The 21,535-nt window shown below is 36.1% G+C and overlaps 1 protein-coding gene across 6 annotated transcripts in view; it reads left to right on the forward strand.

Annotated features, from left to right (window-relative positions):
• ptbp3 (polypyrimidine tract binding protein 3) overlaps positions 1–16,385 on the forward strand; it is a 54,097-nt gene extending 37,712 nt beyond the window's left edge. For 5 of the 6 annotated variants that reach the window (XM_026219350.1, XM_026219354.1, XM_026219351.1 and 2 more), the window contains 8 exons: positions 1,256–1,430; positions 4,615–4,689; positions 5,743–5,882; positions 6,843–6,876; positions 7,284–7,376; positions 8,922–9,138; positions 9,266–9,343; positions 10,074–10,212. In XM_026219350.1, coding sequence (XP_026075135.1) covers positions 1,256–1,430; positions 4,615–4,689; positions 5,743–5,882; positions 6,843–6,876; positions 7,284–7,376; positions 8,922–9,138; positions 9,266–9,343; positions 10,074–10,206 — 945 coding nt within the window. In that variant the 3' untranslated portion in view covers positions 10,207–10,212. Of the gene's footprint in view, positions 1–1,255; positions 1,431–4,614; positions 4,690–5,742; positions 5,883–6,842; positions 6,877–7,283; positions 7,377–8,921; positions 9,139–9,265; positions 9,344–10,073 lie in introns of all 6 variants that reach the window. The other variant, XM_026219349.1, reaches the window with a different exon arrangement.
• Positions 16,386–21,535: the final 5,150 nt, after the last annotated feature.

Consider the following 21,535-nt stretch of genomic DNA (forward strand, 5'->3'; position numbering starts at 1 on the left):
ATTGCTACAAAAAGGAACAATTGTGCGCAAAAGCATTTTACTTTCTCAGCGTCTTCGGCTGGAAAAGCACAAGCGATGATCAATTACAGAAATGTAACACTAATTAAAAGTAGATTTAAACATTATATGTACAAAGGCGTACAAAGGTTTATTAGTTAATTGATCGTTGTAATCAGCAAAGATGATTTATATTGATCAGAAGTGACAATAAAAACATTTCTAATGTTACAAATGATTTTTATTTCCAATAAATGATGTTTATGACATTCAGGTAAACGGGTATAAAATTTCAGACTTTTGGTTGGTTGCTTATCAGCACAAAAGAGTCAAAAGAGCCCAGCCTTGAATCCTCACGACAACCGGAAGTGTAGATTTGTCATTGAGTATAAGACTATAAACCTACGTTTTAGAATTTGTTCATCTGATTGTTTAAAGGTAACCGCACAGACTTCTTCAGAACAGCTCTTTGTCCGTCCCTGTCGTTACTCAGGCCACTGTCAGGATTAGATGTGATTTGCATTTGTCAAATGAACTGGCTCCACAGGAGAAGTTATTTCACATCGCATCCACCCTGCCAAACCTGCTTCAGGCCTACACAGACAATTCAATAATAAAAATGTCGCAGTGGATTAGGAAGCAAACTGTCATGTTTAGTGGCGATCTTGTTCTCTTATCTAAGGTTCATATATCCAAAATGGCAAAAACGAGATGGAGATTACAGGTAAACTGACAGAGAAAGTCATTTTTGTCACTATAATGGCCAATAATCAGGGTCAATAAAGGGAGAGATTACTTTAAATGAAAATTATTGCTTTTTTTTTTTGCAGATATATTTTCGAGGTTGCATGGTTTCAGAGTTTATTGATTCTAGTTCACTGCACATGTTGCTTTTTTTTTATTGAAGAGACAAATGTGCAGTGCTGGGTAAATCTAATAGGAAATGAAGTAAATAAAATAAAAAAGTGAAGTAAATAAACATTTGTATTTTTATAAACATTTAGAATTTAATTTCGTAAGTCTCATCTATAAATGTAATTTGACTTTAATTTGAATAAATATTATTTTCGAAATATATCAGTGCATTAATGACATTGAGATTTATTTTTGCAATAACATGTTCTAATAATGTAAATTTGGGAAATGAAATATGCAAAAACATATGATTGTTCTAAGATAGGCTTTTGCTTTTATTTAAGCAAACTATCATCTCTTTTTTGTGAGAGAATGGCATAATAATGTTTGGTGTCTGCGTCAGGCTTTGGATGGGCAGAACATCTACAACGGCTGCTGCACTCTCCGTGTTGAATTCTCCAAGCTGACCAGTCTGAATGTGAAGTACAACAACGACAAGAGCAGAGACTTCACACGTCTAGACCTGCCCTCAGGGGACGGGCAGCCCACGCTGGACCCCTCCATGCAGACCGCTTTTGGTAAGACACATACACATATACACTGAAATATGTGGACAAATGTTTGATTAAGGGAACCTTTGTCTCCTATTGTATATAATATATACATATAGTTTTAAAGAATATACTTTATTCGCTTAGATTCACAACATCCCACATTATACCTAAACCCAGTTGATCAAGGCCAACTTGTACCCATATATTGTCTCACACACACACACACACACACGCAAACGATCTGCTTTAGACTGTGCTTTTCTTCTAGCTCAGAGATAGAAAGCTAAAGGATGCCAGATTAATGTTTTTATATAAATGGTTTTATAAAAATATATAGTACTTAAATGTAAATTTTGATGTTTGGCATTAAGGAATTTAGCACTATTTTATTGAAAAAAAAATCCACTTTGATTATTTATTTGTCACTACATAATGTTTACAGCTTAATGTGAAAAAATGTAAAGGAATAGTTCACCAATAAATAAAAATTTGCTGAAAATGTACTTGTGTTCTCAGGACATGGAAGATGTAGATGAGTTTGTTTCTTCATCAGAACAGATTTGGAGAAATGTAGCATTACATCACTTGCTCACCAGTGGATGCTCTGCAGTGAATGGGTGCCGTCAGAATGAGAGTCCAAACAGCTGATAAAAACATCATATACATCAAATAATCCTCACAAGTCCAGTCCATCAATTAATGTCTTGAAAAGCAAAAAGCTGCATGCTTGTAAGAAACAAATACACCATTAATTGAAGTCCTTTATTCATAACATTGCTTCTTCCAGTGAAAAAGTCATTCTTCAGAATCAGGAGAGAAATATGCACAGATCAAGCACCATTTACAAGAAAAAACAGTTCTAAACAAATATGTTGGTGGATTTTGATGTGAGAAGAAAATGACTCATGGACTCATATTTTAGCCAGAAGCATGGATTTAAAGTTAAAACATCTTAATGATGAATTTTTTCTTATCAACCTGCACAAGACATTAACTGATGGACTGACAAACATGCAGCTTTTTGCTTTTCAAGATATTAATTAATGGACTGGACTGGTGGGAATTATTGGTGGATTATTACGATGTTTTTTTCATCTGTTTGAACTCTTATTCCGACGGCACCCATTCACTGCAGAGCATCCACTGGTAAACAAGTGATGCAATGCTACATTTCTCCAAATCTGATGGAGAAACAAACTCGTCTACATCTTGGATAGCCTGAAGGAGAATACAAATTTAGTGAATTTACTTCTTCAGGTGAACTATTCCTCTAAACTTGTGTCTACCTTATACTTTATTGATATTCCAACTTGTAATATTTCATACATTTTTGTCTCTGTGCGTGTACTGACATTTAGTTTTTTAATCAAACCCGTCCGTTTATCTAATTAAACTTCTCTTCCGTTAGAAACACCAGTGTAACAGATATTTTCCTCACTTCCTCCTTACCTGGGCGACCCGTGTGTTTTATTATAATGCTATCAGCTGGTGGCACGCACACTATCAAAGGGCAGGTCTAATCACACACACACACACACACACACACACACACACACACACACACACACACACACACACACACACACTTCTGTGGGCTGGAGCGTTTGCAGAGTAGATTTATTGTGTGTGTGATTGTCAGAGGAGGCAGCAGATAACTGTGGCTGCCCATCCACGCATCTTGTTGTCTCAGGCTCAGTAAATCACTTGTGCTGTCTCGAGCGAGAGGCGGTGTGGATACTGATAAGCCCGGTGTGTATTCTTGTGTGTGTGTCTGTAAACCAGAGCTGATGAATTGTTTCTGGGCACAGAATCTCAGGGGCGCTCGGTGATGTCCAGACGCCCGCCAAAGCAATAAAAGTTGCTCAAATGGCGGCTTTTATTAGACCACTGCCATTTTGTCGGCCTTCTTCTGCAACACCCCTCATGAAAATGTTTTCTTGTTGTCGGTAGGACTGTTTTGAAATGTATGTACTCTGTTTGTTCGGAGCTCTGTGGTGGTTTACATCTCAATACGCTGAATAAATCCATGTTAAACAACAGTGCCACACTTAAGTCCTTCCCTTCTGGGGATTCGAGATATTACATGAGCAAACTGTTGATTGCATGAATCTGCATGTCTCAGCGTGGTCAGCTCAAAATTGTAGGATAATAATAAAACCACAATGATACGGGGAGTACAGAAGTTATATTTTCTTTTATAAAGCAAATCCTAGAGGAACGAAAAGGACAAATGTGAATCTAAAACACATGTGCCAAGAGCTAATTAATGTGTTCCTGTGTTCATCTTGGTTGTTAAATACTTTTCTACCAATTAAAAAAAACAACAAGAAAAAAACAGGTTTGCTTTCCATGACTCTAAAATGTCATGCGGTGTAACCAATACAAAGAAATAATACATCGCCCTTGCACCTTGAATACATTTTTATTATTATTATTATTTGGATGACGAGTATATTTTATGAATATATTTATTAATTTATAAATATCATTACCTTTTTGGGGAGTTGCATCACATGACAAAATGCATTAAACTAGCCTTAATGGTCAAAATATGTGAAATTGAGTTTTATTTGTTAATATTTATTTTGCTTTTTTCATAGCAATGAACCATTGATGACAAAGGACAATATGATTGTAATATTATATGTCAGAAATTAATCCATCCTTAAAAATACTGCCGTATTTATCGCAGACATACATAAAAATGACAATGATCAAATAATCAAACAATATCACTGATATACACTGATTTACTAATATATATATATATATATATATATATATATATATATATATATATATATATATATATATATATATATGATTAATAATAATAATAATAATATGATATCGTTCTGTATCATTCTCTATGACATCATTTCCTGTATACTTTCCCCATATGAATCCTCAATATTATAACAAATCTGGTTCATTTTATATTTTATTACCAATGAAATAGTGATAAAAGATTATACAAATTTATTAATCTCTGTAACGAGGCTTTTATCTTTATGACGTTATCAGAACAGTTTTATCACCGTGATACGTATAATATATTTTACATCCCCAAAGAAATATCAAAATGAGTTTTAATTGAGAAATATGAGACTCTTTCTTACCCTGAAAAATCTCATTGTGTTGGTGTTGATGCACACACACTGCTATCGTTGCTGACTCTTTGCGTGTGTGTGTGTGTGTGTGTGTGCAGGGGCTCCTGGGATCATTTCCTCTCCATACCCCGGGGCGCCTGGTTTCGCTCCTGCTATCGGTTTCCATCAGGCAGGTGAGCTTTCCGACACAGTCACACTCTCACATCACGTCTCAGTAATGGAGGCAGCGTCGTGCGGCTCACGACAGTCTTCAGACTGAATAATTGGAGATATTACTGTGTCATCACCTGAGACACTTGCACGGTGCATCTGCAGATTGACACCAGCAAAATGAGCAAAGAGAAGAGGGACTAATACAGATCTGAAAACAGACTGAGCAATGTGTGCAGATAGAAAACTTTGCCTTTGGAATTGGCATTTGATTAGTTTGCACTGTTTTGATTTATAAGATCAATATAAGTGGTGCACGATAAATATCAGCTAGCAAACTAACAAGCTGCGCAAATCAGTGGATGATAATGAATGTGGATTTGTGCAAATTGTTAGTTAACACAGCTCCGTGGTGAAACAGCTGCTCTATGTGTAACCACACGTGATGGAATTTACCACTGATTAGAGAACTGGCTTTACTGACGAGATGCACATTAATTATCAGCTGATGTTTATCGTGCACCCCTAATCAATATCCATCCAATTTAAGTGCATTGCACTGATCTATAATTACATATTTCATCATATATTAAAACTTAAAAGTCAGTGTGCAGCTTTACTTACAAAGTCTTATTTTATGTTTTCTTAGAGACAACATTTTAACATTAACATAAATGTTATTTGTACAATTTAATTTGTTAATATGTGTTATATTAAATATATACACTGCTGTTTAAAATTTGGGATAAGTAAGATTTTAAAATGTTTTTCAAATAAGTCTCTTCTGCTCAAATCAAGGATGCATTTATTTGATCAAAAAATGCAAAAAATACTATTTTCCCAGTCCTGACCCTGATCTCTGCTGCTGGCTTTATTTAAATGTCCAGTCCAATACTCATCTGGACTTAAATTACCCAGCATGCCTCAACACATTGATTTAAAAAGCCATTACAAGAAGACCTTATTTTGTTTATCTGAAAAAGCAGCAACAGGTTGTGAGAACGTTTCCTGTCCTCTCTCTCACGTTCCTCCTCCTCTCCCGTCTTCCCCTTCCCATCCCGCTCCGCTCCGCTCAGGTCTGTCTATGCAGGCCATGCCTGGTGCTCTGGGACCTCTCACCATCCCTTCATCAGCAATGACAGGACGGATGACCATCCACGGCATGACTCCCACCACCATCCACTCTGTGCTCCTCGTCTCCAACCTCAACCCTGAAGTGAGTGTCTATCCCCTCCCTCAACACCAGCATCCCGTGACATAACTGATGTCAACATTAGTGACTTACCCTTCTCTTTGAGCCCTTCCACCGCAAATCTCTCATTTATATGTCATAATATATGGTAGGAAAGAGTCTTTCTTTATGTATTTTTTCTATTTTCATTTTAGTTGAATTTGTATTCATTTTTTAATATCTATGTAGTTTTAGTTTTAGTCATTTTAGTACATCAAGTTAAATTAAATGAAAATAAGGAATGCCATTTTTTTTCTCTTTACTTTCAGTTAAAGTTTATTTAATTCCACTTAACAACAATGTTTTTTAAGCTTTTAAAAAGCACACAAAAGATTGGTTTTTAACATGTAGACATTAGTATGATTCTGAGATGAAATTTGATGGCTGAAACTGATAATTAGACTACAGATCTAGGTACTTTCAAAATATTATATAAAATTATATTAATATTTTTTAAGTTTTTGGAAGTCTCTTCTGTTCACAAAGGCTGCATTTATTTAATCAAAAATAAAGTAAAAATTGTGTAATATTATTACAATCTAAAATAACTGCTTTCTGTGTGAATTAATTGTAAATTATAATTTATTCCTGTGATGCAAAGCTGAATTTTCATCATTACTGTAATCTTCAGTGTCACGTGATCCTTCAGAAATCATTCTGATATGCTGCTCAAGAAACATTTCTTATTATAATCAGTGTTGGATGCTTCATATTTTTGTGTAATATATATCAGTTTTATAAAATGTATAGTATAGATACAGTATATATAGTTTTTTTTTTTCTGTCTTCTGTTAATTCTGCAGCGTTAGTGGCCGGCATTCACATTGAAGTGATCAGTGTTTCACAGAAAATCATTTATTAATGTTTCTTCATACATTTACTTTTTTAGCGCTTTTTACATTTCAGTACTGAATGATATCTATGATATTGTCCCATCTCTTGCAGAGCATATCACCACACGGGCTCTTCATTTTATTCGGTAAGGATGAATTTATTACTCCTCTAGATCAGATGCGCAGACGGCTGTTTTTATGAAGGCAGTAGAGGATAGATGCTGAGCGATGAGACCATTTCCTTACGAACACACACATTCGGGAGATTATTTGCAGATTGTGTGTTGTGACCCGTTTTATGAATCTTGGAAATTCTCCCATTCACACGCTCGGTGTGTGTCATTGTTATGGTCCCTACAATTTAATAACTGTCAACATCAGAGACAGACCTTAGTGTGAGTGATATCCTTTCAAATGTTTTCTCGTCTAAGCATCTGAGGAGTTGCCGTCGCCCTCTGCCTTCAATAATGAAACCCTGAGATCCGCAGATAACGTATTATTTGCTGTAAATTGTGTTCAGCCAAAAAACGTAATTTCTCTTTTATCCCTGCAGGAGTGTACGGAGATGTTCACAGAGTCAAGATTCTGTTCAACAAGAAAGAGAATGCCTTAATACAGATGGCAGACGCCACGCAAGCCCAGCTCGGTACGTCAGGCTTTACTCTCAAATCCTTTTCATCTCGACACATACTCTTCATCCTTTGTTCAGGCGTCTTTATCAGAGCATTCTGTGTCTGTATGACAGCTACAAATCAGTGTGGTTGTATCGCTGCTGGATGTAGCCAGAGCTATGAATGAAATATTTATAAAGCTTGCATTTTTCTGCTAAATGTCTCATAAAATGGGCAGCAACACAAAATCCCGCTCGATCCCACTTCTACTCCTGCAGTCTGATAGATTTCTTATGCTAGGACTGTAGAGTAATCATTATTCTGTTTTTTTTTTTATTATTATTATTTATTTATGTTATCGGTTTTGAATGTGTGCGTTTGAAAAAGTAACACATGCGAGTAGCATTTCTAAACCTGCTGTCCAACATAAAGAGAATATGGTAACACTTTATAATAACTGCACACTATTAATCATTAATTAAGCAGTAGTAAACAGATAATTCATAATTTATAAAGCATTAATAGTCAGTAATAAGCAGTTTATAAATACAGATATAAATGCTTTATTCTTGATTTAAAAGCATATCTATAATGTGTAATTTCATGCTTTATTCATGATCAATTTATCATTTCTCAATGAAGTATATCATTATTTACAAACCAGTTATTTAGGAGTTGCCAGTGATTCATAAGATCACAAGAAATGTAGTAAATTCAGGTAGTTATAAAGCATTTAGTAGTGGTCAGTTAACTATTTATGTGAGCTCATCTAAAGTGAGGACTAGTTATGCCTTGTAAAGCATTTATAAAGGATATTTAAAGGCTCAGTTATCTTCTAAACAAAAAACAGAAACAAACACAACAAAGTGATACAGAACATAGAAATATTAACACCCTTTAAATCTCATTTGTAAAAGCTTTACACGGCATAAATAGTCCTCACTTTAGATGAGCTCACATAAATAGTTAACTAACAACTACATATGTTTTATAACTACCTGAATTAACCCTGAATTACAGTAGAAATACATGTTAATAAACCATTTATTAACACTATAAGTAACCATTACTATATGCCTGAATAAAAATATGTATGAATGCACATTTAAATAGTTTATTAATCATTTACTTACAATTTCTAAGTGATCTTATGAACCACTGACAACTCCTTAATAACTGGTGTGTAAATAATGCTAATCTTAATTTAGAAATGATAAATTGATCATTAATAAAGTATGAAAAAACAATTATTAAATACATTATAGATATGCTTTTAAATCAGGTATAAAGCATTTATATCTGTATTTATAAACTGCTTATAAATGTCTATTAATGCTTTATAAATGATGAATTAACTGTTTCCTAATGCTTAACTAATGATTAATAGCATGCAGTTATTATAAAGTGTTACCAGAACGGTAATATGTTTTTACTCCACATCATCAGTCGAGTGTTTGAAATAACTTCCTTTTGAAATATACTTGTATGCATGACATTTTGTTGTTCAAATGCGTGTAATACTTTGTGTCTCAGGGTTAAAGCGTATCTGTAACACATTATCTTTGGGTTTGTTTGTAAAGCGATGAGTCATTTGAACGGTCAGCGTCTGTATGGTAAGGTGATCCGTGTGACCATCTCCAAGCACCAGACGGTGCAGCTCCCCAGGGAGGGTCAGGAGGACCAAGGCCTGACCAAAGACTTCAGTGGGAGCCCGCTGCACCGCTTCAAAAAGCCCGGCTCCAAGAACTTCCAGAACATCTTCCCTCCCTCCGCCACCCTGCACCTCTCAAACATCCCGTGAGTGACTGGCACACACCCACGCACTGCGCACCACACGCTCAGTACAGCACTATTGTTGGCAGTAGATAAGGTGTTATTTTTGTCCTCTATAAACACTGTGTTCATTGTTTCTTTCCTCCCCCAGTCCCTCCACTACGGATGATTTTCTGAAAGACCTGTTTGCCGGTTCTGGATACACAGTCAAGGCCTTCAAGTTTTTCCAGTGAGTTCTGTTCACATTTAGTTTTTTTTCATCCTTCATTTATCTGATTTTAGTAAGTATTTGTTCACATGGGGAAGAGTCTGCTTATTCCTTTCTTCATGACAACATGGCTGATAAGGATTAGGTTTTTTTTTAACATAAATGGAATGTTATCAACAATGTCTACATAATTCTCTAAAAATGTAACATTGATTTTAAGTTTACTAGGAAACAATGTGTAACTAAATGGCCCTCTAGGAGCAGGAAAGGACATTCATACTTCACATTATTTAAAGGGATGGTTCCTTTGTAGCTCTTTCTTCTGTTATTTTAAAGAATGCTGGTAACCAAACAGGTGACGGTAGCCATTGACTTCCATAGTATGGAAGTCAGTGGCTACCAGCAACTGTTTGGTTACCAACATGCTTCACTTCAGGTTTTCCCTTTAAGTAGTTTTTTGTAAGGAAAATATGATTTAACATTTTACTTTATGGTTACCCCATGTGACAATTTGAAAGTAGTCATTAAAATTATTTAAATGTTTTTGTTAAAATTTCTGTAAATGTTGATTCAACACCAATTGAAACCTTCACGAATATGTTTTAAACTTAGTTTCAAAAGATTTTCTTTTTCTTTTCTTTTTATCTCGGACCCTATGTCATTGGACCAACTGGTCCTACATTTTGGCTGATCTTGAGTTGTTTCAGGATCACCCAGTGTCTGATTTTCACTATCCATATATGATTAATAGGAAAGACCGCAAGATGGCGCTGATCCAGCTGGGTTCGGTGGAAGAAGCCATCCAGGCTCTTATCGACCTCCACGACCATGACCTTGGAGAAAACCACCATCTGCGAGTGTCCTTCTCCAAATCCACCATCTAGCACCGCCTTCACTACAAACACACCCTTTCCCCATCCTCCCCGTTCCAGCCCTTCAACCTTCAGCAGTCTGACTGTTTCGTTCAGAGAATAAGACTGGCTGACAAACTATAAAAAAACTATTATAGATATTCATGGGGTAGTTTTAGAGATTTTCAAAAGAAAAGACAAAAAAGCAAATACGAGACTACTGCAGAACCTTTAGACAGTTTCAGAGTGAGAATGATTTACTCTCACGAAACCAGGGCTGAAGACACATGGGATATCCATGACAATGTGACATTTCTGGGAACCTCCGTGTGGAGGAAGAAGGACTTCCCCTTTAGTCGACTGGCAAGGACTTTGTTGTTGTGAAACGCAAACTAACATGAGAACATTCTCAAAAAAGTCAATGCTGAGGAAGTTTCCTCACTGCACACTTGCCGATTACATTGGAGACTGACTCTCCTGTAGCCCAATGGCCTTGTTACCCCAGACCTAATGAGGGCAGAGTCTCCTCTGTGCCTCCTCCCAAAAATAACACCTTCATTTTCACTGGCTATTTCAACGGAGCACCGCATTTCCCGTGGGATGTGTTGAACGCATCATCAAGGTGCTGCTGGAGAAAGAAAATCTGTAGCGACGGTCTCAACCAATGGGCTTGTCCTTTTTCTTCAGAGTAGCATTAAAACAAGAGTGCTATGGATTCAAGAATGAGTGCATTTAAAAATCGCAGCATACAAATCTTTTGTTTCTCAGCACTTTGATTTGAAATGAAGACAGGCACCGTGGGGAATGTTTGGCATCCTCATATCTGTTTACTGTGCAAAGATGTATAGCCAGATGGTAGGCATCTGTGAATAGATAGTGAATGGCGTGATTTTTTTTTTTTTCTTGTATTATGAAAATTTTATATCAGACAGACCAGCCTTTTGTGGGCTCTCTGCACCTGCAATGCTGTCAGAGGACATCTGTGTGCAATGGCGCGGTGTCATTGTCCAGTCGATCAGGTTCCTCTGAACCGGGGTGAACATTTTCAAACATGCTCGATCATTCCGGAAAACTTACGGCCAGCTGTCAACTTTACTGGAACGCTCCAATCAGCAACGCCCAGCCTGATAGTAGGCTCCGCCTCCTAAGTGAAATTCCCAATGTGAATGGTATAGCCCGTGATCTTGATGGGAAATTGATGATTTCCTCCATTCTGTTCCCCTTCTTGCTCTCAGTTGAGTCTTTTCCTTTCGTTCTTCTTGTTCTCCATCTTTCCACACAGGGGCAGAAGGTCCTGTGCTCGTTACTCTGTTCTTTCACTCCTCGCCTTTGGCCAAAGGTGTGAGAGTTTCAGCCATGGGCTCTGTAGAAACCGTAGTGAAGCTCATTGAGTCACAGCAAATGAAAAGAGGGTGGCACTCTCTCTTGCCTTGCAGTCCCAACTAAATGCCTCTGCATCTGACCAAACCAAATATTAAAGGAAAGAGCGATTCAGAATGAGTTGAAGATGCCGCCTAGTTCCCAAACCTAGTGAGCTGCTGCATGAATTGCATAATTGCCATGAAAGCCCATAAGTGACTGATCTGGAGAGCTCTAAAACGGACTAATAGCACAGGAAACTCACCTCCAATAGAGTCCAGGCCAGAGGTTTTCTTCTAGAGGTAGAGATGTTCTTCTATGCCAATTACACAAAGACTTTGGCATCATTGAAATGCTTGCATGCTCCAAATATACTCCAAAACTAGCATCTCCTTCATTGATTCTGTTAAAAAAATCAATATATTATAAGTTTTGAGCAGCGTTTGAAGGATAGCATTGGATTTGATTGATTTTAGTACAGTTAGCATGCTGCTAAGCTAATGAGTCTGATCGTAGAAATGCATTGCACATGTCAATATTGAGCTTCTGCTATGAATTCTTTACACTTATTACAGTGGTAGACTGTAAACAGTAAACTGATACCCTGTTCTACTTCTGACATACTACAAACGTTTGCGCTACTTCCGACAACAGGACAAATGGATTTAGAAATTTGACTTGTTTTCAGTATAGACAGTCTAGACAAACATCACTCACTGCATAAATGTTAAAATACTTAGAACATACTCAATATTTGCTTGTGCTATGCATTTCTATACTTCAGGTATCACAACATTAGCCTAGCAACATGCTAATGTCAAGCTCTGGAATGAGTAGATTCATATGATTGATTCATTTTAGGGTGTTTCGGCCTGAAGTCAAAATAATCCATTTTTAAACGGGTTAAACAGATTTATAGATTTTTTTTTTCAGTGAATTATAAGTATATTCCTTACCGACATTTGCCTTGTTTCGCCCACCGTCTTGAATGAGCTTCACAGTGCATTCTGGGGTTGCCTTACAACGGTTACATGCAGTGCTGCCTTAGATTTGGCCAAAATTGGATATCCTAGAAGGATGGAACAGCCTTCGTGCCAGGAGCGCACCTGTGATGCCTTAAAATGTCATTTAAATAGGCAGCTCACTAGGTTTTGGATCATGGCAATGGTGTGCATATACAAAATCTGATTCTGTATATGTATATGTATATGTATGTTTAGTAAGTACTAATGTATAATCACTGTTTTCATTGGGACTGTCTGGGATATATGATGACTCTTGTGCGTACGATGCAAGGTGCTGTTTCATTTAGTGAAAATCTGGCCTTAACATTCCTAGGAGGGTCACTGTAGACCTGTTGAGTAGCATCTAAAGGGAGCAGCTTCGATGCCTGTGCGCTATATCCTCTATCAGTGTCCATTTGAATCACAGTTATGAAATGAATCAACAATCTTCATGTTCATGCAAGGCAAGGGGTAGTGGCTTTTTTTTGTCTTTGACCGATTTCACCTGAAGCGATTCTAAACTTCGCTTTCACTTCTCAAAAGAAATTGAATTTTGTTGAAGTTTACAGTCTTACAGTCAAAACTATTCAGGTCTATATATCTTAAGGATTGTCAAGATTTTTTGAGAAAAAAAAAGTTACTTATTTTTGGTAATTTGTTCTTTTTTATGGAAGAGAAAAACATCAAATTTGAAACCTCATCGGGTTTTTCTACCACTATAATCATTCAAGAAATCATGGTGAAAAAAAATCATATTTACTGTGTATTTACCTAATTTCTTATTACGTGCCTTATTATGTGTTCATAATCAAATAGGTTTTAGAAATTTTACCTAAAATATCCTATGTACTATTTTGTGGGATTGGTGAGAGGGTTGATTTATTTTGATCTTGATTTGTATTTTAATTTTTTTGTTGTGTAGCTTATAGATGTACATTTTGTGGGGACTCAGTACCATGTGGTCTTAATATGAAATGAGATGTAAGTTATGATGTATGGTGCTGTGAATGCTCTTATTAGAAAAATGAACGGTGAACTCAGCAATGTTCAGAGCATGCTGTGGGTCTCTATTCTCCCTCGCTGATGATTGTGTGTGTGTGTGTGTGTGTGTGTGTGTGTACATATGTATGCTAGACCCGCGTACCATTGTTACATAAAGCCTCTCTAGGCCACAATTATGTTCCTCCCATCTCTGATATAAATATTTTGCGCTCAGAGATGGAGGTTGCTGTAAGCTTGCGTATTGTTCTTATTAAATAGTATGAATTTATGAGCTGTTATGAGCACATCTGTGAAGTTTCTGTTCTTTTCTATGTGATCACACTTTTTCGCCAAGCGAATTGTTAAAACAAGGGCAAGAAAAATTCTGTGACTTTCATTAAAGGAGCCACCCAAATCATATCTAGAGTAGTGGTCGACTGATATATATCACCAAGGTGTATCACCAATTCTGTTTACCCAATATATCAGAAGTGGGACTTTTATTTTGACGGCGCAGGACATTTATTCTGGCAGCGCCCGTTCTCCATCTTCATTAGTTTACCGTCTCTGTTTAACAGTTTTGACTAATAAATTAGTACACAGAACTATACTAAAAAGTATTGTAAAACTATAGTAATACTTTTTTTTTTCTACCGTCATCAAATGCGCGTGCAATTTAATCAAAAGACTTTGAATATGTAGTAAATTTGACTTGCAAACTTTACCTTCTAATTAAATCTATTAATTTCATTAAGTTCAACTATTTTTTATTTATTTATACATTTTTCAAATTCTAACATTCAGTAAATATTATGTAAAATAAATATGCATTTCATTTATGTGTGCATGTGTTTTTACGATCTTTATATGAAACAGTGTGATATATCATATTTATATCGGCCACCTTGCTCTCTAATTAATCAAAATCGATCGACCACTAATCTAGAGACTCGGAGGTGGGTCCTTTTTACTTTGGACCAGTAAGTAACCGCCTAGCAACCATCACAACACCCTAGCAACCGCATAGCAATGCATTAAAGCCACTCTGAACATCTTCGCAACCATATAGCAACATTCTGGCAACCTCCCACAAACCATAATGTAATGCCGGCGAGTTTTTCATGAGAATGACCGCTCAGAAATCAATATCTGCCAATGTGGACTGTATCATATACTGTGTGATCTGCTTGGTATCATCTCTTATCGTCTGAATGTGCCTCAGAACGAGTGCGCAGAGACCCAGAAGCCCACAGCATTCGCTCTGAGTGTTCAGGTCTGCCTTCCAGTGATGCTGATGTCTGAGACCTCCGCCTGTGTGTTTTGGAGTTGTGTCTTATTTACTGTATCTTATTATTGATTTATTTTAGGGGTTTAGGCCTGTTTCGTTCTTGCTCTTTTGTGATACTTTTTGCTCTTTTTTTTGGGGGGGGGGTTGATTTTCTTTATTAAGAGTGTGAAAACTGGTTCAAGATTGTTGTCTGTCACTCTGCCTCTTTACAAAAGCAGATCTGGGTCTGTAAATCCACCGATGTGTGCGAACGGGAACGAGGGCGATCGCTAGAGGTCAGGGCCGTCAGAAGCGCTCGGAAAGGCGAAATATACGCAGCCGCGCAAGCAGAAAGTCGATCTGCTTCCAAGAGCTGCGATGCTTTTTATTTATCAACAGGAGAAAAGCCAGACTCCATAAACGTGTCCGCGAAGTCGCAAGAAGTCACTTGTTTTTGTTTCTCGAAGCGAAACATTTTCCAACCACGTCTTGACTCAGGCAACAACGTTCCTCTGTGCTGTAAGACATTTTCTCATCGATATCCGCGCTCACTCACACACGTGTATGTTTTTGTTTCAGGTTTTTTTTTACTGAAAAAGTCACAAATAATGCAGGACCAAAGTTTATGTGCCTTTCATCTAGCTTATTTGTAACTTATTTCCTGGCTGTATATCAGAAACCAACAAACGTCTTGTATTTCTCACTCTCGATCGTGTTACGAGTCTGTTCTGTTCGTTTCCCCCAGAAAGGTCAAGCCATATCCTTTCCCCCGTCAAACCAGATTCTGAATGTGTTACCAGGCCCTCATGGATTCATTCGAACCGCCTTACACTTTCAGTATTTCATGAACAGCTCACCACAATCTGTAAAACAGAAAAGCGGTTACACTTGTTGCTTATATCGTCATCGATTCCATTAAAAAGCTTTACTCTAAAACGTACGAGACCATAACGACAAACTAACCACTGAAACCAAAGGACTGGATTGAATTGAAATCGATTGAATCGCTTTATTACAATGCAATTGACCCTTACGATCTAAACAATTTCAATTTCAGCCATGATGTTTTCTATTTTCTTCTCGCGACTAAATTTATGGGCTTTTATTATGAAAATTGCCTGGTGTCATTTGCATAAAAGGGAGGGGCTAGACTAAATTAGCGTACTGAGGTGTCGCTCAAGCACAGCGCACACACAGAAGTGCCTGAGTCGATCTCAGGATGCTTCGACACGCAATGAAATACCTAATTTATAGTTATTATGAATGTTTCACTACCAAACGGAAACAAATGCTGTATATATATGTTCCCTTATTATTTTATTGTTAACCTGGCCAAAAAAATGTTTAAAATGGTTTCGGGGAACAAGATACACACACACACACACACACACCAATATGAACTGGTTTTTATATTTATGGAAATTAACATAAGAACACAGTTTGTCTTCTGTATTTTGATATCATACCAGTACCAGCTTTCATTTGTAAAGCCGTTTGTGTGACTTGTGGGAATTGGGGAGAGAGATGAGCGTATCCAGTTTATGAGTTTGATGTAATAAATGCAAATAGAAGATAAACTATTAAAGAAACATATTTTCTAATTTTTGCAGTGCATGATTGAGTGGAGATTTTCTTTGTATTTTTTAATTTGTTTTTGTAGAAAGCGTTTCTTTTTCTGTTCATGAATGGCGTATTATTATGCATACTCATTATTAGAGTTATTATTCTTATTACCCACCCTGCTGACGTTTTCCTAATCAACTTTAATTGTAGCATGCTTTGAATAAATGTCATGACATCTGTACTTTCCTCTGTCCTCTGCGTCTTCATGTCTTTCCTTCCGGATTTGTCCTTAATTCAGCAGATTTCCTTCAGTGTTCAGTGCTCAGCAAACACAGTCGTGCTTCTTCAGTGCCTGTATCTGAAGAGAGAATGGTTTGCGTTTGTAAAAGTACTGAACGGTCTTCCTCTAACCTCTTCTGCTTATTACTAACTCACTCTGCTATCTGCTGCTCTGTCTAAACCTGCTCTGATTAAAGAAAACAATCACCAAACTTTGCTGTTAATCTACTCCCCCTCTGACCATCTGAGAGGTTCCTATTTTCTGGAGTAGAACAGTAAAGAAGATTTTTAGCTGAAACTGTGGTCCTTGGTGATTCATAAGATGCAAGTCAATGCTAACGAGTCAGGGTCACACAGGTTTGACAGAGCAAATGACTGATTTTTTTTATTTTTATTTTTGGTGAACTGTCCCTTTAAGGCATTTAGAAAACTGCTTATAAGTGCTTTAGCATCGTGATAAACACTTGGAAAGCCTGTCATCAGGAACACAACCTGGTAAGAAAGCAGTGTAGTATTATACCCTGATGTAACCTTCCTGGACATGTTAACTTCCTTATAGGAAAATAGCTCTAGCGACCAGGAAGTAGGTTAATGTTGTATAAGAGGCCATTATAAAGCAGATAATGTGAATTAATGAGTAAACGAACACAAAATATGACGGGGCTGATATTCGATTTGATTGTGTGTACAGTAGGTCACGGTTTTTGGTGTCCTGTCCCGAGAAATGTCCCTGTTTAACAGCATATTCAAAACAATTAAACCGTAAAAGTCAGACATACTAAATGTATGTTAAAACGAAGTAATAGTGTTTGTGTGCACTTTTTAAGGAGGCATGGTACGTGAGGGATTGTTCTTTTGCACACAGTGATTAAACATTCCTGAAACTTCCTCTGTCACAACCACAAATTGATATAAAAATAATAAACACATCAATTACACTCGCACAATTACATTTGCAGCAAACACATACATTGCGTTCAAAATGAGCCTAAAACGCAAAACAATAACCCTGACTAGATCCATTTCTAAAAGCATTTAAAGAAATTTTAAATGGGTCAATTTGATCTTCAAACATCACTGTAATTAATTATTGTTGATTATGATATTAATATATGGAACCCACAACATTTAGAAAACAAAAACATACAAATATATATTGTCCCTGTTTTAAAGTCAGAGATAATCGCAAGTGAGATTTCAGTGATATTTTGACCCCGGTTTCATTTCAGAAATCTGGTCACCTTCTGATACTGTACTAAATGTCAAAAGAGCAGAGAAATAAATGCTAGACAAAATAAGTACAAACTAATATGTGAACTTATATTTCTGTTTCAAATGAACTGGAAGTAGGCCTAATTCAGCGACAAATGAACTTCGACTTATTTGATTGCACTGACAAAACTAAAGTAATTTCTACAACTTTCAAACGTTATTTCAGTATAATCAAATATCTAATGACTAGATGATAACAACGTAATGGACGACAAAGTAACGATCATGACAACAATGTAGCACGCTGTTTGACAGGTTACCGATGAATGCAACTTAAACATCATGTGCTGAAAAAAATAAATAATTTAATTTCAGTTGTAACAATGTATGTTTTGCTACAATAGTTTTTTACTGTCCTGTCAGGTTATGAAGAGGCGAATCATTAGACCACAAGAGGGCATCAGAACACACACAAAGCTAATTCTAGCCAATTGGGGCGATTAATGAAATTAATTTTAATAAAATGATTTAATAGAGTTAAATTCTGCATTACACTTACAAGATTTTCTCACAAGATATAACTTGGTCAAATCCACAGCACATCGTGTGCATGATTGAAATATGATTTTCTCATAATGTAAAGAAGCTTCATATATATATATATATATATATATATATATATATATATATATATATATATATATATATATATATATATATATATAAATTATGGCTGACAGTGTAGATATAGTAATTTTCCACATCAGAAACTGTCAAAAAATGAAAGAAACTAGATACGCTGATGAGCTTCAATAAAAGCTCACAGTTTCATTTCCGTTAAGATTCATTTCCCTAAGTTGCCTCCTCTGTCTCTGTCATGCAAGTTCAGCATGTTTACTGTTAACAGACCTGTCTGTGAACTGGCAAACATGATTTATGTTTACTACAGAAATATAGCATATCAAGTCTCTCACGCCAGATCTTCATCCCTGGTGTTGAATCGTGTTTCCAGTAAATGGAGATGAATGAGTGCTTTGGATCCATAGAGTACTGATGCATCCTATTTGTGGCTGGGAGCATCTGGAAGTCCTGAAGTGATTTAAAGCACAAGATCATTCAGCTCAGGTATGAGACTCTGCAGGCACATCCTCACAACATCAGTCCATGTTATTAGCACACTATATTTAAAGTCAGAACATATATACATTAATCAAACTTGACAGTAGATACATATACTTTATTAAAAAACGTTTTTTTTTTTTTTTTTTTTGCAATTGGAAAACTTTTAAATTCTAATAATATTTCACATTATTGTTGTTTTTACTGTATTTTTCATCAAATAAATTCAGCCTTAGAGACTTTTGGAATGGTAGTGTATTTAAAAATATTTAGACAAAATGTAATGTTTAATTAAAAAATAGATATATTATTTATAAAAGATCAAATTCATGGGGACCAACAAAAACATGGAAACTTTAGCAAAAAATTATAATAATAATAATAAAAGACGAAACCATATCAAAGAGAGGATCCCTGCGGACTTTCGTGATAGTGTCAAAATCATTCATTTTTTCACTGTTTAGATATTATGCTTCTTTTTTTTATTAAAGCTCAGAATCACCATCCACATTCATTGTGATCAGATAAGACATTCTTCAGAACTACTTCTTTTGCATAAAAGCACGAGTAAATCAAGACAAAGTAGGTCATTAGTGGGGGAACCATTCCTTCAGTCTGACTTCATAGGTGAATGGTGCACAAGTCAATCATTCACATTGATCATTCATAATAAGAGTGGACTGATGATTCTGCCTGCAATGAGATCCTTTAACTTCCTGGCCAGAAGTGTGTCCAGCCGGCAGTCAAGCGTTGTTCAGCTGATAGCGTGTGCAGCTGCAGGAGACGGCGCTTTAAAGGAGCAGTCTTATCTGACACAAGCCATCCAGCCCTAATTACAGTGACACATTGCTACAGCAGATGGCCCAGTGGGACTGCCAGTGTTCAACACCTACACAAATGCCAGCTCAGATTTCTCACTCCCCAGTGGAGACAGTCGCGAGATGAGACATAGATACCTCTGTGTGTGTGAAAGATAGACGCCACACCCAGACTGCATTACATCTGCCTCCGTCTGAAGCCTCACCTGCTCTTATCCACAACTGAGATCCAAAAAGACACTAGCATACTAACAGCAATGTGCACACAGAATATGACACTAATGAGAAAAAATGAGAACAATGCAACGAGGAATTCGGACGCTAACAGTTAGCTTACAAACACTGACTTGTTATGTCCAAGCAGACAACCTGAGCTACACCAGTCGCAGAATCAGACAGTTGCAAAATAAATAGTAAATCAGCAAAAAAGTAAATAAAAAAAGAAATTATAAAAAAAAATTAAATGAAATTGCTAAACAAAAAAATATATATTTTACAAATGTCACATGTACTTATCAGTTTTTAAACGTATTTAAATTTGCATTACATTTAACAATTGTAATTAAAATGTAATTCAATTTCAAATTAGTAAATATGCATGCAAGTATATATATATATATATATATATATATATATATATATATATATATATATATATATATATATATATATATATATACATGTGTATATATAATTAAATAAAAATGCAATAAGAATAATAAAATAAATAAAAAAATAAATAAATTACATTTTTTAAAATAATAATTTGAAAATAAATAAATCTCTAGTACGGTCTAATAAGTAACCATAAAAATAAAAACAGTTTAACCCGCAAAGACATAAGTTTGGACAAACATTTAAAGGTGTTTTTTTTATGTCAAGTTAGTGTTTTTATTTGATCTTCCATACTAGCATGGCATACTTACTGAATACTGTATACATGATAAACACATGATTATTTTTGCAACAATGATATTAAGAATAGTGTGCTATATTGATGTCACATGACCTCAATACGTTGCATGTGGCATAACTAATGGTTGTTTCGAATTTTTTATCCAAATTTGTATTTAAAAATAGCGTTTGGGAATCCCATCAAAAAAGGAGGAAGTAAAAAATCACTCCTGATATAATTTTTTGTTCATCCCATATGATGGAAACTGAAGATGAAGTTTAGCACAATTCATTGTGTAGAATGCTAATGTAGGAGGCCATAACAAACATTTGCATACTATGCAAAGTATATTGCAGAAATGGCAAGTATAGTATGGTAGCATGCTATCTCAAATGCTGTGTAACTTTGTAAAAGCAGGGTTAATCCTCATTCCACTGAAACTAAGAGGACATGTGAGCTTGCAGCTCTAGATTCCTTACATTTTTATTCTGCTAATAGGCAGGGGGAAACTACTAGTGCAATATGTCCCATGACCTCTATAAGCTATAAGGCATCATGTGAAAGTCATCCCCTCCAGACTCTTAACAGCAGTGGGCAAGACCCAAAACCCCATTCATTCACATTACACAAGTACTCCAAAAAGTATTTTGCTGCATACTCTCTCTCACACTGGTGGAAACCATACATGAATATTCAGAACCGCACATGAGAGGAGTGAACATCTGTGCTCTGCAACAGATGTATTACATTTGTAACATTAGAGTATGTACAGTTTAAGCACATTAATATGCATTTGCAAAACACATCACAAATCATTAAATCATTTTACCCTCTGTCAATGGAGAGTGAAACATTCCAGAATATC

This window comes from Carassius auratus, chromosome 35 (genome assembly GCF_003368295.1).
Source record: "Carassius auratus strain Wakin chromosome 35, ASM336829v1, whole genome shotgun sequence".
NCBI classification, from domain to species: Eukaryota; Metazoa; Chordata; class Actinopteri; order Cypriniformes; family Cyprinidae; genus Carassius; species Carassius auratus.